At 44.8% G+C, this 18,682-nt stretch overlaps 1 protein-coding gene across 4 annotated transcripts in view; it reads left to right on the plus strand.

Moving 5' to 3' along the window:
- Positions 1-18,682, plus strand: part of CFAP58 (cilia and flagella associated protein 58) — a 174,439-nt gene that overhangs the window by 96,496 nt on the left and 59,261 nt on the right. For all 4 annotated transcript variants that reach the window (XM_078774760.1, XM_078774759.1, XM_068109803.2 and 1 more), the window contains one exon: positions 4,585-4,722. In XM_078774760.1, coding sequence (XP_078630886.1) covers positions 4,585-4,722 — 138 coding nt within the window. The remainder of the gene's footprint in view (positions 1-4,584; positions 4,723-18,682) is intronic.

Raw genomic sequence — 18,682 nt, forward strand, 5'->3', positions numbered from 1 at the left:
AAACAATAGGCGCCATGTTGTTACCCAAGGTCAAGTGCACGTGCGCGTGCGTTCAAGCATGCATGCAACTCACTGCTATAAGGGACGGGTTTATTTTTATGTTCCTGAGTTTCTTTCATTGTTTAGTCAGTTGCAAATGAGTGGAACTTGGGATGGATGAGTGTAAGCAAGGATGAATGAGTGGAAGGAGGGATGGATGAGTGGAAGGAAGGAAGGATGAGTGGAAGGACGGATAGATTAGTTGAAGGAGGGATGGATGAGTGGAAGGAGGGATGGGTGAGTGGAAGGAGGGATGTATGAGCGGAAGGATGGATGAGTGGAAGGAAGTATGGATGAGTGGAAGGAGGGATGGGTGAGTGGAAGGACGGATTGATGATGAGTGGAAGTTGGGATGGATGAGGGGAAGGAGGGATGGATGAGTGGAAAGAAGGACGGATGAGTGGAAGGAGGGATGGATGAGTAGAAGGACGGATGTATGAGTGGAAGGAGGGATGGAGGAGTGGAAGGAAGGATTGATGATGAGTGGAAGGAGGGATGGATGAGTGGAAGCAGGGATGGATGAGCGCAAGGATGGATGAGTGGAAGGAAGTTTGGATGAGTGGAAGTAGGGATGGATGAGTGGAAGGAAGGATGGATGAGGGGAAGGAGGGATGGATGAGTGGAAGTTGGGATGGATGAGTGGAAGTTGACATGCATCAGTGGAATGAAGGATGGATGAATGGAAGGAAGGATGGATGAGTGGAAAGAAGGATGGATGAGTGGAAGGAGGGATGTATGAGTGGAAGGAGGGATGTATGAGTGGAAGGAGGGATGTATGAGTGGAACGAGGGATGTATGAGTGGAAGGAGGGATGGACGAGTGGAAGGAAGGATGGATGAGTGGAAGGAAGGATGGATGAGTGTAAGTTGGGATGGATGAGTGGAACTTTGGACAGATGAGTGGAAGGAGGGATGGGTGAGTGGGAGGAGGGATGGATGAGTGGGAGGAGGGATGGATGAGTGGGAGGAGGGATGGATGAGTGGGAGGAGGGATGGATGAGTGGGAGGAGGGATGGATGAGTGGGAGGAGGGATGGATGAGTGGGAGGAGGGATGGATGAGTGGGAGGAGGGATGGATGAGTGGGAGGAGGGATGGATGAGCGGAAGGAGGGATGGATGAGCGGAAGGAGGGATGGATGAGCGGAAGGAGGGATGGATGAGCGGAAGGGTGGATGAGTGGAAGGAGGGATGGATGAGTGGAAGGAGGGATGGATGAGTGGAAGGAAGGATGGATGAGGGGAAGTAGAAGGTTGAAGGAGGTAGTCGTAGGCTTTCATCTTTTCTTTTTTAAGGCTTTCATCCTTTTTTATACTAATTTTTATACAAAATACAAATTCCTTTTTTAAGGCTTTCATCCGCAACTCTATGGAATACTGCTCTCCCCTCTGGTCTGGTGCTCCTGCCTCACACCTAGCTCGTCTTCACGCTGTTGAAACCAAAGCGTTCAGAATCATTGGAATCTCCCGCGATGAAGCTAACTCAAAGGGCCTTTCACTCACTCACTGCAGGCAGGTTGGTGGTCTTTCCGTCTTCTACCGACTCCTCTCTGGCCTTGCCCCCCCAGCTCTCTCTGGGCTCTGTCCCCCAAATATTCCTACAGGTCGCACAAGATCTGCCTGCAACCCTCTTATGGTTAAACTGCCAAAATCAAGACTTTCTGCTCACCTTCACTCCTTCATTCCTCTTTTCTCCTGCCTCTGGAACAAACTCCCTCACTCTCTTCAATCCCACTCCACCCTCCAGGTCTTTAAAACAGCTGTTCACCACCCTCTCTTATCCTCCCCCATCCAAAACCTTGATCTTTTCTACCCCCGCTAATTTTGGTCCCCTTGTGTTTTATACCTCTCCCCCCCCCCCCCCCTTCCCACGCCTCCTCCCCCCAAGCCCTCTCCCTCCCACACTTCTCCCTGCTCTCAAATGTTGTGGTTGTGTGCTTCCCCTTCTCTCCCCATCTTGTCTTCCGCTCCCTCTTTTTGTATATTTTGTTTGTCTGGTTGATTTGTTTGTGAAATAAATGTTAGCTCTTTCACGAGCCTCGATTCAGTATACAAAAAAAAAAAAAAAAGAAAGGTGGAGGTATGTGATGTAAGGGAGAGGAAGTGGGGAGGAGGCAGCTTTGAGTAGGAGGGGAGAGGGGGGAGAATTGGAGAAAGATAGTGGGGTGGGAGATTAGAAGGGTAGGGTTGGGGGAGAGTTTTGAAGGGGAGGGGTGGGGGGGGCGTTTTGAAGGAGAGGGGTGAGGGAGCTCTTTTGAAGGGGAGGGGTAAGGGGGGAGTTTTGAAGGAGAGGGGTGAGGGGGGTGATTAGGAGGGGAGGGGCAATGTGGGAGAATTGAAAGGGGGGGTGAGGGTGAGTTTGGAAGGGAGGTGTGAAGGGGGAGTTCAGGAGGGGAGGTGTGAGGGGGGAGTTTAGAAAGTGGCTGATTAATTTTTTTTTAAACATTTATTACAAACTGGGTTTATTGTGATTTTCAAGTTAGAGATCCATTTGAAAACGATAGAGGAGGCATGGAATGAAGGTGAGTTTAGAGAATGTAGAAAGGAAGGACTGTAAGAGATTGAATTTTTTTTTTGAAATGGAATGATTTGATGAGGAAATTGAAAAAAACCTTTTAAATAGGAAGAAAAACAGCGTGTTGTAATAAACCACTGAATAAAACACTGCAGGGGAAAGTTTAAACATATTTAAATGATATTTAAACAAAACTGTGAAATACAATCTGGGAAAATTGCCTGAAGTGAGGGCATGGATTTGAGAAAGAAGGAGAAAGGGTTGAATGAGTATGATGGAAACTGGAATTGGAAAGGCGAGTATCAGCTGGAAATGGTAGGAAGAGGTGGAAGAAAAGGAGATGAAGGGGGCGGGGCGAGACAACAGCACATGTGGGCGGGGCACGTGAAGAGAGAAGGAAATAACAAAAAAAAGTTGTTTTTTTTGTATTTAAAACGTTAGACAAAGGGTAGATGTTTGGGGGGAGTTATGGGGAGAAGAGAAAATCTAAGAAACAAGCAATACAGCGAAGGAAAAAACTTAAATTCACAAAACACCTAAGGGGGGGGGGGGGAGGGAAGCCGAGAGAGACCAGGCAGTGCACACGGTGCGAACAGAAAACGATTAATTCCACACATGTTTGCACCAATTACAAACCAAGACTAACTAGAAACACACAGTAACACACACACATTAAAATAACGAGTGGAAATTTGACAAAGACACGAATGGGAAAATACTTAAACTTTGATGATGTGGAGCGATCAAAAAACGCTTCCTCGTCAGGGGAACCAGAAGCAAAAGTCCTCAATATTTAACATGAGCTTGAGCTTCCCTTCCCATGAGCTTCCCCCATATTTAACAGTCGACTGCAAACATTGCGTATCGTAACGTTCTCCAGGTCTTTGGCATATAAAATTGCGTCTCTTGTATCCAAAAAGTTCAAACCTTGATTCATTCGACCAAAGTACCCAATTCCATTGTTCATTCGCCCAATCGTGGTGTTGCTTCACATGTTCCAGTCTTTTCACCTTATCCTGTGGTCTCCGCAGTGGTTTATTTGTTGTAACTCTGCCATTTTTAGGTAGTAGGTTGTAGACAGCAACTGCCCAGGGTAGTACTACCGTTCTGACTTTGGAGCGTTAAGGTGGTGCCCGGGACCATCTTACACTCTCCGTGTCAGGATTGTTGCTCTTACTCTGTCTCACTCAAACTACAGCCACAGCCTAGCTTCAACCTCTCTTTCTCGCAAACAAACATCATACACTTTTCTTCTCTTTTATTTAAGGCCTCGCCTTGATGAGGGCTATATAGTCCGTACCTGGAGCCTTCAACGTTAACCAAAAAAAAAAAATGGAGGCCTGCTGCAATCAGCCTTCTGTGCACAGTGCTGGATGAGATGTTAATATTCAGGCCTGTTCTCATTTCATTTGTCAGCTGCTGACTTAATTTTCTTCTATCACGTAAGATTAATCAACTTCAAGTGCATGTTTTGCCTCAGGGAGATTCCTCTGTGTTTTTGTGGGTTTTTTTGTTTTTTTATGTCTTGCACTCTGCCAGTTTCTTTGAATTAAAATGCTCTTGGATTTTTTTTGAACTCATACAGTGCTTTCTAATGTCTGTTTGGCATCAGGAAGGGCATCTGGCCATAGAAACCTCAGCTCCAAAACTCATGATGTCAGTTCTACAGCAAGGGCACAGTACAGTCCAAAGTACCATGTGGACAATGCCACCTGCCCATGACAAAAATAATGGTGGATGACACAAGTTCAGAATTGTTGGCAAAAGGGAAAGCTGCCTTGTGGCCTCTGAGATAACTGAAGGGAGCCTATATAGCAGCATGTCTTAGAAATAGATGGGCAAAGCTGACCCTTTTTTATTTTTTGTCCAAAGATTCCAATGGCATTACTCATGACAATCAGTAATAACCAAAACTCATGACCATGTCATGCCTCATGACAATCAGTAAAGTGCAGAGTGCAGCACTGGACTCTTGGGTTAAACAAAAAGATAATGGTTTTAACATAATAATGCATTTATTTGTATCCCACCATAGATTACAAAGGAGCATATGATGAAGGACATGGACAACTTACAATGTCAGCTGAGCAAACTTTCACATGAACACGAGCAACAGGTCATAGCGGGGGACCTGATGACTCATGACAACCAGCAGAAGGCTGCTGAACTCAAGGTGAGTCTCAAATGATTATTTACAAACCTGGGTAAAATTTCCATTCTTGACTCAGCCTGCAAATACCAATGTCGACAAAATTGGTACCAGATTACTGGTAACAGGGGCACTGCATCAGCAGAACAGCAAATGATGCAACCAGCAGCCACAGGCTGCAGTCTAAACACCACAAAGCGACTAATCTGGATTTTAATCTTGGACCATCATTAAACTGTCATCCTGTTATTTGCAGGCATGGTTTTCCAACATTGTGTGCCAGTATTTTTTTTACCAAATTCGCACCCTCATCTACAGGGGCACTGCATCAGCCACACAGCTGCTCCTCGGTCATGATGTAAACATCAGACATAATTATGACGTCATAATTGGACACGTATAACACTGGATTGGATGAATATGAATTTTTTTTCTCTGCAACCGTTGGTCCGATGGTGATGATTCTCCTCGCCTGATCCTGTACAACTTTTAGTGATAATTATGACGTCATATGTCACGAGGTGCAGGTGCTATCTTGGTAAAAAAAAAAAAAAAGTTGCACATCTTTATCTCCGAAACCGCTCCATGGGAAAAATTGAAACATTGCTCATTGTAAATAACTCTGCATGGGGAATGAGTGCTGTTAACGATGACGTCATTAGTGCCTTAATTATGACGTCATAATTCGACAAGGACAACCCTCAGTCCAATCGGTTTGAAATTTTGAGCGTAATATACGCAACAATTATATTAATGTAAATTTATGACGTCATCGGTCACGTGGTGTGGCAGCAATATTGGATCAAAGAAAAAAAAAACCTTCAAAAACAGAATACTCGGCTCGAACCAAGTTGATTGCGTGGGGTAAGTATTCTGTGAATAGCATCTAGTTTGTAATTTAATCATTCATCGCCCACTGTGCATTCACAAGAAGGTGCAGCTAATATCTCTCAATTAATACTAATGACCTAAACTATTAGAATCCACTCCAATATAAATGTTTGCGAATTTCCGTGTATCTTTTTGTTGTTGTTGTTGTTGTTGTTGTTGTAAGAGGGATGGAATCTCGAGTTTGTGCTGTGTCTGCACTCTTCCATGAGTATTCATACTCCCCCAAGTGATGCAGGAACTAGGTAAAGATGATGAGCAATCCACCTGACAACAATCACCAGTCAATAAATTAAAATTTTATACTGGAATGACATGATGCATGGTAGCACACATGACTTGTCATATCTTGCATTATTTTTTCCATTTCAATTGTCAATTGTGTGTGTGGTGCTGGCCATCTTGTTGGTTGTGCACAAATCATAACAATCACATAAATGGCCATTACTTGTCCCTCTCACGTGCAAGACAATTCCTTCTTTTGTGACAAGGGAGTGACTGACATGGACGTTCATGAAGACATTTTATCAGATATATCTGCAAAAGAAAAACTGGAAACAAATATATATCTTCACTAGAAATAACAATTCTAGATGCAAAAGGAACACCACTTGTAGGAACTAGAGAGTTCATAGAACACCTTACCACATACAGTCATGAGAAGGATGACCTTTGAACTCTTGCTTTGTGTTTCCGAGCATGACCTATATTAGCTTTGTTCATGAACTTTGAATATAACAGTCGCGACAGCAACCGAATGAAGCTGGTGGGTCAAACAGAACGGTCCAGGGTTAAAACTTTTGTCAACTCTTCTTGGAGAAACTGACTATTTTGGAACGATCTTTGAGAAAAAGACACACTTACACAAACGGAACGTTTGGACGAAGTTAGCTCTGTTGTTGCATTGATAAGCGCTGACATACATTTGGCGGAATCACTCTTTTACGCCGCTCTTGGAGTGCATGGCAAATTTGATTGGTCGAGACGGCGTACAATTTGGCCAAATACTGTGAAACTGAAGGTTTTCAGAAGTGCAAACAAGACTTTGTGTGCTACAATGTTCAAATATGTAATTTAATTTAAGTAAAATAAAAGTTTTAAAGGCTGTGGGAAAAAAAACAAAAAAAAAAACATTGACTCAGAAGTTTACCACCACTGATGCACCTTCTTTTACACCACAGTATTACCCTGCGCTCATGAAGTGAAAATCAGGGTTAGGCAATCAGTTGCGTACCTGCGTGTCTTCGTTTTTAAAATTCATTTTCTCTGCTACCGTTGCTCCGATTGACATGAAATTTTACCATAGGAGCGCCTCCACCTGTAGAATGTTTTTATTCATAATTATGACGGCGTCCGTACCACGTGACTTATGACATCTTGGAAAGAAGTTACACCTCTATATCTCCAAAAACCGCTCAATGGAAAAAATTGAAACATCACTCATTGTCGAGTACTCCCCATGGGGAATAAGATATGTTGATGATGACGTCATTGGTGCCTTTGTTATGACGTTGTGGCGGACACAAAAGCCCACTGGCGTGGTGACATCATTCCGCGCACCAAGTGGGCGGTGGCCACGCACCAGGGGTAGGCGTGGCCTCATGATATACACCGGGCGCCCAGCCCGGGACAGTACAGTGTTACAGTGTAGTCTTACAATAAAGACGTTTATATGTTACCGCTTGTCCGCTTCCTCCTTGCTCACAAGCAGCGCGCGTAACGCCGCGCTTTACTGGTGACCCTCGACGTTGGATCTGCTGGAGCGATCCTTCCACACGCGACATAATTCGACAAGGACTATGCGTATTCATATGCCTCTGAGAAACTGAGGTTCCATTAAAAACTGGGGGCTCTAATTTTGGAAACAAACCCTACAAGAGCTATAAGTGTTCCCCTATCCTATAGGGGGAGGCTTAATTAACCACGGGTATGTGGAACTACTGTGTATTTCTGACTACGTTAAATCTCTTGATGCAGCAATAGCCTATTTTATAGTACCTTGATTGAAAACAGCTCTTCAAGCACCAATATGTTATTCTGTACATTATTGATGAATTTCTAAACAGGTTCCAACCTCCTTTCCCACTAACTCTGTCTCTTTCATTAGCTAAGCTGTAGAAAATAGCACAGGTGTGCTCCTCTTTTTCAAGATGAGCTCTGACATATTTATAGGTCACTTACCAAACATGTTTTTATCCACATATCTCTCCTCCTCTTCACTTAATGACTCTTAATGTTTAATGTCTCATGCTGGCATTTTCGTTATGACTATTCCCCCGACAATGCTCTGGGGAATGCTCTGGTGCATCATAATATATCCATAAAAAGAGCTGCCTGTGGACGCAGTATATCTTAGAGGTAGCACCTTTATGCGAAATAATCTTGGCTTGATATGTGACTCAACTATCAACTGTCACCATGGTATTTTGGAAGCAGGGCTTCACAACAATGGGCGTGCCATTTGTCAGTGACGTCAGGCCTTCTTACTTGCTGTGCTAGTTGAGGGCTGCATTGGCCACACCCTGCAATGGAGCCCTCACCTGTTGAGAGTTGTTCATTACAAAAAGTTATTTGTAGTTAAGAAAAAACCAAGTAAGGAGCTGTGCACCAAAGGAAATGATGCAAGAACTTCGGTAAGACCTGCAGATGTTGTCTTCTCCTTCTTCAGTGTTGGGTGTTCTCCCATAATTGCAATTGCTGTAATCAGTGTAATGTAAGCAAGTGTGAGAAAGAATGAGAAAAGAGGAGGAATCTGCAAAGATGCTTTTATGAGGACTGTATTTGATTTATTTATCTTATGGTATTTGTAAAATAATTACTTGCTTAGAAAGTAAATGTCATATATTACAATTTGGCATTGGAGGCATTATACATGTTTTCGGGTTGTCTGTCCAGCTGTGCATCAGTCCATGCTTCTGTCCGTCTGGCCATGCGTCCGTCCGTCCATGATCAACTTTTGTTACCGCAATAACTTGTGAACCACCAAAGTGATTTTTAACAAACTTGGTGCAAAGGTGTATAATAATGCAAAGATTAACTGATTCGATTTTGGATTCAAAGAGTCAAAGATAATGTGACCTTCAGCCGAAAGTAGCAGATTTTCATTACCGTGATAACTTGTGAACCACGAAAGGGATTTTGACCAAACTTGGTACAGGTATGTATTATGATGCAAAGATAAACTATTAAAAATTTGCGGCAAACGTCAAAGGTCACGTGACCTTTACCTGAAAGTAGCAAAACGGCTGAAGGGATTTTGAACAAACTTGGCATAACTATTGACTGTAATACAAAGATGAACTGATTAAATGTTGGGTTCAAGATGTCAAAGGCCTAAGGTCCAGTGCTTTTTAATTGAAAATCTGTTGTATTGCTGCAATAACTTATGAACCACTCAAGGGATTTCAACCATACTTGACACACTTATTGACAAAAATTACAACGACGAACTGATTCAATTTCAGATTGATACGTTCAAAGGTCATGTGCCTTTTGAAAATAATTATGCAGGCCATAACTCAAGTGTGAAACATCTGATGTCTCTCTTCTAATTACATGTTATTACAGAGTGTGAAAATCGCAACCGAGAGTAAGAAAATAGCCCCCGCCTTTATCCACCAGGATCACGCACGCCTCTATAACTGGAGTGTCAATTTAGAACAGTAATATTGTTATGTCGGGCAGGGTAGCAATATGTAGAGCCAGAAAGATCTGTGTAGATAGGTATTTGTCTGTCGTGGTAAGGAATCTGACTTGTAATTTTCATGTGTAGGCGTTTTGTCGGGTAAGATGTATACTTGTGAGCATACCAGGATGTTCGCGTGATAAATAGAGTTAGGGATTAAAAGATAATGCCCCTGTATGTCTCACCTGGTCAGCCAAACCTTTGTCCCTTTTGGCACTGCACTCATTTAGACATGTAATTAGGTCCCTAGTACAACACTAACTAAATCCCTTCCCTGACATGACTTTGGAAGACAGGCAGGCAAAGAAACCAGGCCGGGGCACCGCCGATGATGGCCGCCGCCGGTTGCACCTCCGACGGGCCTAACCAGATCGACTGCCACGCGCTATGACCACAGAACAGAGAACGAGTGTTGGGGTGGCACGGTAGGAATGGGCCTGAGCGAGCCAACGAGTCGGTGGAAGACACTGATTGGTTGGTAGCGTGCCAAGGCTGACGTCACCGGCCAGGAGAGATTAGCGAGCGCCGAACACCATTTTGGCAGTTGGTGAGAGAGAGAGAGAGAGAGAGAGAGAGAGAGAGAGAGAGAGAGAGAGAGAGAGAGAGAGAGAGAGAGAGAGAGAGAGAGAGAGAGAGAGAGAGAGAGAGAGAGAGAGAGAGAGAGAGAGAGAGAGAGAGAGAGACAGACGGAGACAGACGAGAGTGAGAGCACGAGAGTTGGTCGAGTTGGTCTGGAAAAGCATACGAGAGTTGTAGAGAGAGAGAGAGAGAGAGAGAGAGAGAGAGAGAGAGATAGAGAGAGATAGATAGAGAGAGATAGAGAGAGATAGATAGAGAGAGATAGAGAGAGATAGAGAGAGATAGTGAGAGATAGAGAGAGATATATAAGTCGTTGAGTTGCTCTTTTGGATTTTGGACGTCATTCACTCTTGTTCTGACAGTCTATAGCGGTTCGTGCTCTTGTTTTGTGCAGCTCGCTATTAGGCACTCTTCTTCATCTTGCGCAGCCCGAGTTGAGTCATAGCCCGAGTGGAGTTTGCTTGCTTTTTGACCTTGCTTGGAGCCGCTAGCCTGCGTTGGACGCACGATGCTTTTCATGCTGTGGGACCTCATGGTGCTGGGAGCGGTGCTGGTGCTTGGAGCGGTGCTTTGGAGCTTGGTGCACGGACCTCGTGAGCAGCGGGAGGCTTGGAGCGAGGGGCCTCGTGGTGTGCGGCGGAGCTTGGAGCCGCGTGGGGGACGATACCCTGAAGGACGACAAGAGCCAGATAAGCCTGAGTTCCGCGTTTACACTTTACACGACGAGACATTTTCTTTCCAATCCATATTCCCTCGTCTTGTTTCTGAAGTCGGTGTGTGGGGTCCCAATTTAAGAGTTTAGATTTATTATCGCTTTTCCCTGTCCTGATTCTTATTTGTAATAAACCCTTGTATTATTTTCTGTATATATTCCTGAACGCAGTTTCCGTGTGATTTATTTAATTTGCAGCAGCATTGGAGACGCCCCGAGAACAGGTAAGACTGCAGGGGTCTTGCCGCTCCCCTCCATCCCGCGCACTTTGGTGTAGCTGTTGGTTTTTGGAATCCGCCATTGAGTTTTCGCCTCGGGGGCTAAGGCCTTCGCGATCGGCATCCATGACCGCCTGATATTAATCAAAGGCAGCCGCGTGACAATATTAATAGTGTCCAGTACCTCTGTTAGCGTCAGTACCATCACACATACAATACCACGTATTGTATGTATATTATCATGTATATCGGGGATGCCTCTCCATGGTGGTTGTACCCTCCCCCCTTCCCCGATGGAAGTTTGTTGCTAAATCTTCCCCATTCTTCCCTGCTGCTCGGATTTGTCAGGGCAGCTCAGTCACCGTGAGAGTGCTGATTAGTCCCCAAGGACCAGCCCTTTCTCTCTTGTCTGTCTTCTTTCTTTTTTTTCCTCTCTCTCTCTCTCTCTCTCTCTCTCTCTCTCTCTCTCTTGCTCTCTTGCTCTCTCGCTCTCTCGCGCTCTCTCTCTCTCTCTCTCTCTCTCTCTCTCTCTCTCTCTCTCTCGCCCCTGCTGGCCGTGTGTTGTTGGGCGTGGCAAGATGGCGTGTGCTCGTGTTTGTGTGTTGTAGCTCTTGGCTCGTGTTGGTTTCATCCTCTCCCCTCCCCCCCCCTTTTTTTTTTACCTCCCCTTTTCCTTTTTTTTTTTCCATTTGTACCTTTGTCGTGTCTGTTGACCTTTCCTTCCTTCCTTCTTCGTTACCACCTGTCCCTCTTTTCTCCTCTTTTGAGACAGAGGGAGGGAGAGCCAGCACGGTGAGGGTTTGTTTAAACTACGTTTTTTCCTAACGTGGTTTAAACCGTGCTTTAGTTATTATTATTATTATTTTTTAAATTCTATTCATTTTCTTTTTCTTCTTCTTTAGGATTATACAAATCTATTTACTGTTTGCTTCGTTTCTCCTTTCACGATATGGCTAATAGGAGTAGCCAAAGGTCTGCCGACCGTGTTACCGATGAGGGTTTATCGCGTAAGCACGGGCTGTGCCTTGTCCCGCCAGAGGGAGTTGAAATGGATGATATTTTGCTCGCGATTGGGGATTTGATCGACGTGAGTAACATTCGTGCCGCGTCTCGTATGAATCACAAAATTGTGGTATTTGTCTCGCAATTAAGTCTGGCCGATATTGTTGTGCAGAACAGTTTGACCTTGGGAGACGATCTGGTTGTTCCTGTGTCGTCGATGGACATGCCCACAGTTAAAGTCATTCTGAGCAATGTTCCGCCTTTTCTAGGTAACGAGGAAATCCTACACAAGCTAGGTGAGTTTGGTACTGTCGTCTCTCGAATCATTAGGGTTCCTCTGCGTACGAGAAACGGCAGATTGAACCACGTACAATCGTTTTGACGTTTTTGTTTTGTTGTACTAAAAGACGCAGCGAAGCAGTTGAACACCTCCCACCCCTTTAAAGTAGGTGAGCATGAATATAGGATCTTCATGGCTACCGAGACCTTGATCTGCTACGGATGTGGAGCACACGGACACACTAAGCAGTATTGTCCAAACACCAAGAAGACTTACGCTACAGCAGCTGGGTCAGTCCCCCTCTGTGACTGATGCAGTGCCCCCCCCCCCCCCCCCCCCCGTTAATGAGCCTGGTGGGGTACAGAGATCCACACCAGAAGACCAGGGTGTGGCAAATGGTGACTGTGTTGCTGAGGTTAGTGCAGCAGCAGAGCATCCAGTCGATGTGGACAAGAGGCTACAACCTCAAGACAATATGGTCCATGAGGAAGTATTGATGAAAGGCACCGAGGCTAAGAAGAGCTTAAAACGTACCTTTTTGAGCACCGCAACCGAAGACAAAGGTAGCAAAGTGATACTCGTACAGGCAAACAGTATCTCAGACTATCCTGATGATGCTTTGCAAGATGGGCAAGGTGATGATGAAATAGATAAGAATAGGACTTCACCCCTTGCTCTTGTTGAAGAAAACCAAAGCACCAGTATTGGTTGTGATGATGGGACCATTGTACCTTGTGACAACGAGCATTCTCAGGTCCTGAGTGCCAATGGTTGTTGCTCACATCCGGTTGTAATGACCAAGGATGATGGTATAAGCAGTCCTATTAATAGGCAACAGTGGTGGCACAGATGTGTCCCTGGTGATGCAACAGGAAGACTGCAGTGTTGATGACACAGAAGGTGTGCCAGCACCTGACACACAACAAAGGAGTTTCAACGTTGATGTGGTTAGGGAGCTGGATGAGGAAGCTCAAAGCCTTGTTTCTGTGAACGATCATCAGGAAGAAGAACAAATGGAAGTAACAAAGGCAAACGTCATCAGTTTCTTAAACGAGACGTTTAGGCAACGCTATGTTGTAATCAAAGACCATTTTCCCGATGTGAAAACTTTCATCAGGGCTGCAAGACCCCTCCTGCAAAGAAATGACCCAAAGGAAATCTCGGAGGCCCAATTTCAGCGTCTTCGAAAAGCGGTTACAAAGGCGAATAAAGAATTGCAGGTGGAGGGTGAGTTACCTTTGTAGAATGGCAATGCGAGAGATATGTATCACATCCCTGAATGTCAATGGGGGTTGTACCCCCTTACGAAAAATTCAGACAATTCAGGCAATGGAGAGGGTGAAAGCCGACATCATCTTGATACAAGAGACCCATGCTACGAACACCCTGGCTACTGAATGGGGAAAACTTTATCGAGGGCAGTGGTGGTTGAGTGGTTTCACCACACCCAAAGCTGGTGTTGCCATCGCCTTAAGTGACAGAATTCCTGCTCGGAAGATTGTCTTTAAGGAAATTTATAAGGGACATCTGAAAGCGGTGGAATTCTATTGCAACACACAAAAGATCATCATTGTGAACGTATATGCACCGAGTGAACCCATGGAAAGAAGAGTGTTCTTTTCCACTCTGCATGACTTTGTAAAAGGTCTAGATACAACTGCTTTCATCTGTGCTGCTGGCGATTTCAATTGCACTATCAATCCTTCCGTAGACAGGACCGGTCATGAACCCCATCCAGCTTCTACGAAGATTTTGGAGAACATCTTCAAGAATCATCATTTGAAAGATGTTTGGAGGTTGCAACATCCAACTTCACGGTGTTACACTTGGTGCAGATGCCATGATGGGAGGATATCAACGGCAAGGCTAGACAGATTTTACGTGAATAAGCCAATGCTAAATGTGATGGCCACAACCCAGATACTCCCAACTGGTTTCACAGACCATTACCTGGTTTCAATGGGTTTTAATTAGCCTCTGGCCTCAGGTGGTAGTGCATATTGATCACTTAACACCCACCTGCTGAATGATATGAAATTCAAAGATGCTTTTCGAGCCGTGTGGGAAAGAATTCGGTCCTCCAAATTTGAGCATGCTAACCTTCGACTGTGGTGGGACTTCGCAAAGGGTCAGGTCAAATCGTTCTGTCAACAATATAGTCTTTATGCCACTAAATTGCAAAAATCTCTCGATTGATTCATTAAAGGCTGAAATTGCAGCCCTGGAGGAAAACATTAATACGGCTGGGAAAGACACTACAGGTGACCGGCTGTTATGGACTAAAAAGGCAATCTTGACTGAATTGGTACGGCAGCGGGCAATGGGCACGCTGGTATGCATAAGAATGAGTTATTTAACTTTGGATATGCCAAATAAGGACTTTTTTTAGTTTGGAGAACTCTGTCAAAAAATCACAACAGATTCACAGGCTACGTGCTGCTAATGGGTCAATCGTGACCTCCCAACAGGAGATTAAGTCTATTTTGAAGGGTTTTTATACAAACTTGTACTCCCCCCAGAGCATAAGTAATGAGACCTTGCAGGAGCTGACTACTGGGCTTCCGAGACTTGAGGAGGACCAGCAACCCACACTGAACATGTCAGTTTCGGCTGCTGAGCTTGAAACTGCTATGTGGAGCTTGAAGGATGGTAAAGCCTCTGGGATGATGGTTTGCCCGGAGAGTTCTATAAGACTTTTTGGAACCTTGTGGGACCTGACCTGCTTGAGGTATTTGATGAATGCCTTCATGTTGGAGAGCTTCCCCTGTCCTGCAGAAGAGCAGTCATGTGCCTGTTGCCAAAGGCTGGGGACACTCAACTAGTCGAGAACTGGCGGCCTGTCTCATTGCTATGTGCGGATTACAAGATTTTGTCCGAAGGTTTTAGCAAACCGTTTGGGAACTGTGATCAGCTCTATTGTGCACCCTGACCAGACCTATTGTGTACCAGGAAGGTCAATTTATGATAATATATTTTTGATAAGGGATATTATTTCTTGTAATAAGTACTTGCGTGCCAGTTTTGGGTTGCTGTCTCTTGACCAAACAAAGGCTTTTGATCGAGTTGATCACACATATTTGTTTTCCGTTCTGGAGCGGATGGGTTTTGGCGAAAGTTTCATTTCCTATGTCAAGCTGTTATACACTAACACCTTCTGCATGATGAAAGTAAACAACAGTTTATGTCCCCCTTTTCTTTCCGACGAGGTATCAGTCAAGGTTGTCCCCTTTCTGGACTTCTGTATATAATTGCCCTTGAACCACTCTTAGCATCCATCAGGCAGCAAATAACTCAGGATGTGGGAGCCGTTTTTGGTTCAGGATTTGTGGTCACAACTTATGTTGATGATGTTTACGTTCTGATTAAAGGCCCAAGTAGTGTTGCTGCAGTACAGCGTTGCCTTAAAGATTACTCTGCGGCCTCTTCCGCCGAAGTAAATTGGGGCAAGAGTGTAGCCTTATGGTGCGGTTCAGATAACCTTTCTTTAACACTGCCACCTGTCACTCCCACATAATTTAGAGTGGAAAACAGATGGGTTCAAATATCTTGGTGTCTATCTCGGTAACCGGGAAGTAGAGATGAAAAACTGGGAAGGAATGATTGAACAAATTACACACCAGTTGAAACGATGGGAAGGACTGCTGCGATCTCTTTCTTATAAAGGCCGCACTCTTGTCATCAATAACTTGATAGCAGCAAGATTATGGCATAAACGAATTGCCTTGCAGCCACCCAAGGAGTTGATGCCAGCCATCCAGCGGGTCTTGATAAATTTATTTTGGAATGGATACTACTGGCTTCGGCCTCACATACTGTACCATCCTCGGAAGGAGGGTGGACATGGAATTGTGGATGTGTCCACCCGGCTTATGTCTTTTCGCCGACAGTCTGTGCAACGCCTGTTGTATGCTGAAGAGCTGCCCTGGCGCCCATTTGCGCTTTTTTTTGCTGCAACAAGTGGGAGGCCTGTGTTATGATCGGCACCTGTTCTTGGTGAACCTTGACCGTGTCAGTTTAGTTTCAATCCCAATTTTTTATCAGGGTTTCCTGAAAGTTTGGAAAGACTTTGGGGTTCACCGTTGCCTTGAGGCTTATAATTGCCGGATGTTTATCCAAGAACCTATTTTCTATAACGGGTTTTTTCTATGCATTCCTCATAGTCCGACTTTGATTAGGAAATTTACTCAAGGAGGAGTTGGCAAAGTTTGTGACCTGAGGGATACATCTGGGCCAAAATGGATGTCTGCTGGCAGGGTGGCGACCATTCTTGGTTTAAGATCTGTGCGTGTTGTCAGCCAAATTATACGCATCGTCAAGAGGAAGTTTAAGGAGTTAAATATTGGCTGGGAAGGTATAAACAATGTCGAGGATTTTCGGCTGTCCTTCCCTGAAATTAAGGTGCTCCCAGCTCTCCAGTCGAATGGTGAACTTGTATCTCCTTTTCATTTGGTAACAAAGGCGGGTATTCACAAGCTCCTTCAAGAAAACCAAGCATCACCCTGCTCCGAAGTAACAAGAGTGGCCTTGTGGTCAGAAAGGTTAGGGCCAGGGTCTCCTGCCACACCACTGTGGCCTAATATGTACAAACTTGCTCACCAAACTCTCCTCTTTTGGTATCAATGGAAATCTCCACGCATGGCTGGCGGACTTCCTCTCTAGTCGTAGTCAACGTGTGGCCCTGAACGGGTTTCTCTCATCTCCTCTTCCTGTTCAGGCTGGAGTTCCACAAGGCAGTGTTCTGGACCCTGTGCTTTTTCTGGTCTTCATCAATGATCTCTCTGACTCTCTTGAAAATCCTCTGTATCTCTTTGCTGATGACTCTACTCTCTGTCGCTCCATTCTTCATCCCTCAGATCGGTAGTCTGCTGCCTCCTCACTCTCTGCAGACCTGGACAAAATCACAGACTGGGCAAACAAGTGGAACATGTCTTTCAATCCTGACAAATCTCACACTCTTACGATGTCTCTCCGAAAAGACCGACTGGACAACCCTCCCATCCACTTTCTGAATAATCCTCTCCAAGAAGTTCTGTCACTCAAGCTTTTGGGTCTCACTATCTGCCATGATCTTTCCTGGGAAAACCACATTTCAAATCTGGCCTCCAAAGCCAGTCGCCGACTGAGCATCCTCCGTCGTGCAAAGTCCTTCCTTGGCACACCTGAGCTCCTCACCACATACAAGGCTTTCATCCGCAGCTCAATGGAATACTGCTCTCCCCTCTGGGCTGGTGCTCCTGCCTCACACCTAGCTCGTCTTCACGCTGTTGAAACCAAAGCATTCAGAAACATTGGAATCTCCCGCGATGAAGCTAACTCCAAGGGCCTCTCACTCACTCACCGCAGGCAGGTTGGTGGTCTTTCCATCTTCTACCGACTCCTCTCTGGCTTTGCCCCCCCAGCTCTCTCTGGGCTCTGTCCCGCAAATATTCCTACAGGTCGCACAAGATCTGCCTGCAACCCTCTTATGGTCAAACTGCCAAAATCAAGACTCTCTGCTTACCTTCACTCCTTCATTCCTCACTTCTCCCGCCTCTGGAACAAACTCCCTCACTCTCTTCAATCCCACTCCACCCTCCAGGTCTTTAAAACTGCTGTTCACCACCATCTCTTATCTTCCCCCATCCAAAACCTTGATCTTTTCTACCCCCGCTAATTTCACCCCAATTCCACTTTTTTGAAATACCAACTTCTGTCCTGGAAGTCCTTGGTGTCCTTGTGTTTTATACTTCTCCCTCCACCCCCCCCCCCCCTTCCCACGCCTCCTCCCCCCAAGCCCTCTCCCTTCCACACATCTCCCTGCTCTCAAATGTTGTGTTTGTGTGCTTCCCCTTCTCTCCCCATCTTGTTTTCCGCTCCCTCTTTTTGTGTGTTTTGTTTGTCTGGTTGATTTGTTTGTGAAGTAAATGTTAGCTCTTTCACGAGCCTCGATTCAGTATACAAAAAAAAAAACAAAAAAAAAAAACTACCTATTTATGGGTTCCTAGCAGATATCCAGTGGAGATTAGCACATTGGGCTCTCCCTACGAACACCTTTGTTCATCACCTTGATAGCTCAGTACCGGTAGCATGCCCCTTCTGTGTACAGAAGGAGGATCTCTTTCATGCCTATGTGAAATGCGAAAGACTATACCTCTTTTCTTGATTCTCACACACCTTTTTGATCAGTTGTCTTTTCCTTTCACTTCACATTCTTTTATTTTTGGTGTACCTTTCAGACCCTCCTGCAAGGACTCTGGTATCCTCCTAAACTTCTTCGTCGCTATAGCAAAATATGCAATATATAAATCAAGGAAAATTAAAATTGATAATGGGCATGGGTTTGATGTTGTTCCTATGTTTAAAGGGCTGGTGTCTGCAAGAATAAGGTTAGAGTTTGATTATTATGTGGCGAATGAAAATGTTAAACTCTTAGAGTGCAAATGGTGTATTAATGAAGCCTTAGGTGTTGTGAATGAATTGAATTTGGTCTTTCTTTTCTAATAACTAAATTAAGAACTGTTTTTGTTTTTTTCTATTTTTCTCTCCTGTAAAATCTGACTTGACCTGGTTTGTTTTTGTGAAAAAAATGGTGTTGCAAATTCAATTCTCTCTGTCTCTGTCTCTCTCTCTCTCTCTCTCTC

Source organism: Myxine glutinosa, chromosome 3 (assembly GCF_964187855.1).
Source record: "Myxine glutinosa chromosome 3, kmMyxGlut1.1, whole genome shotgun sequence".
Classification (NCBI taxonomy): Eukaryota; Metazoa; Chordata; class Myxini; order Myxiniformes; family Myxinidae; genus Myxine; species Myxine glutinosa.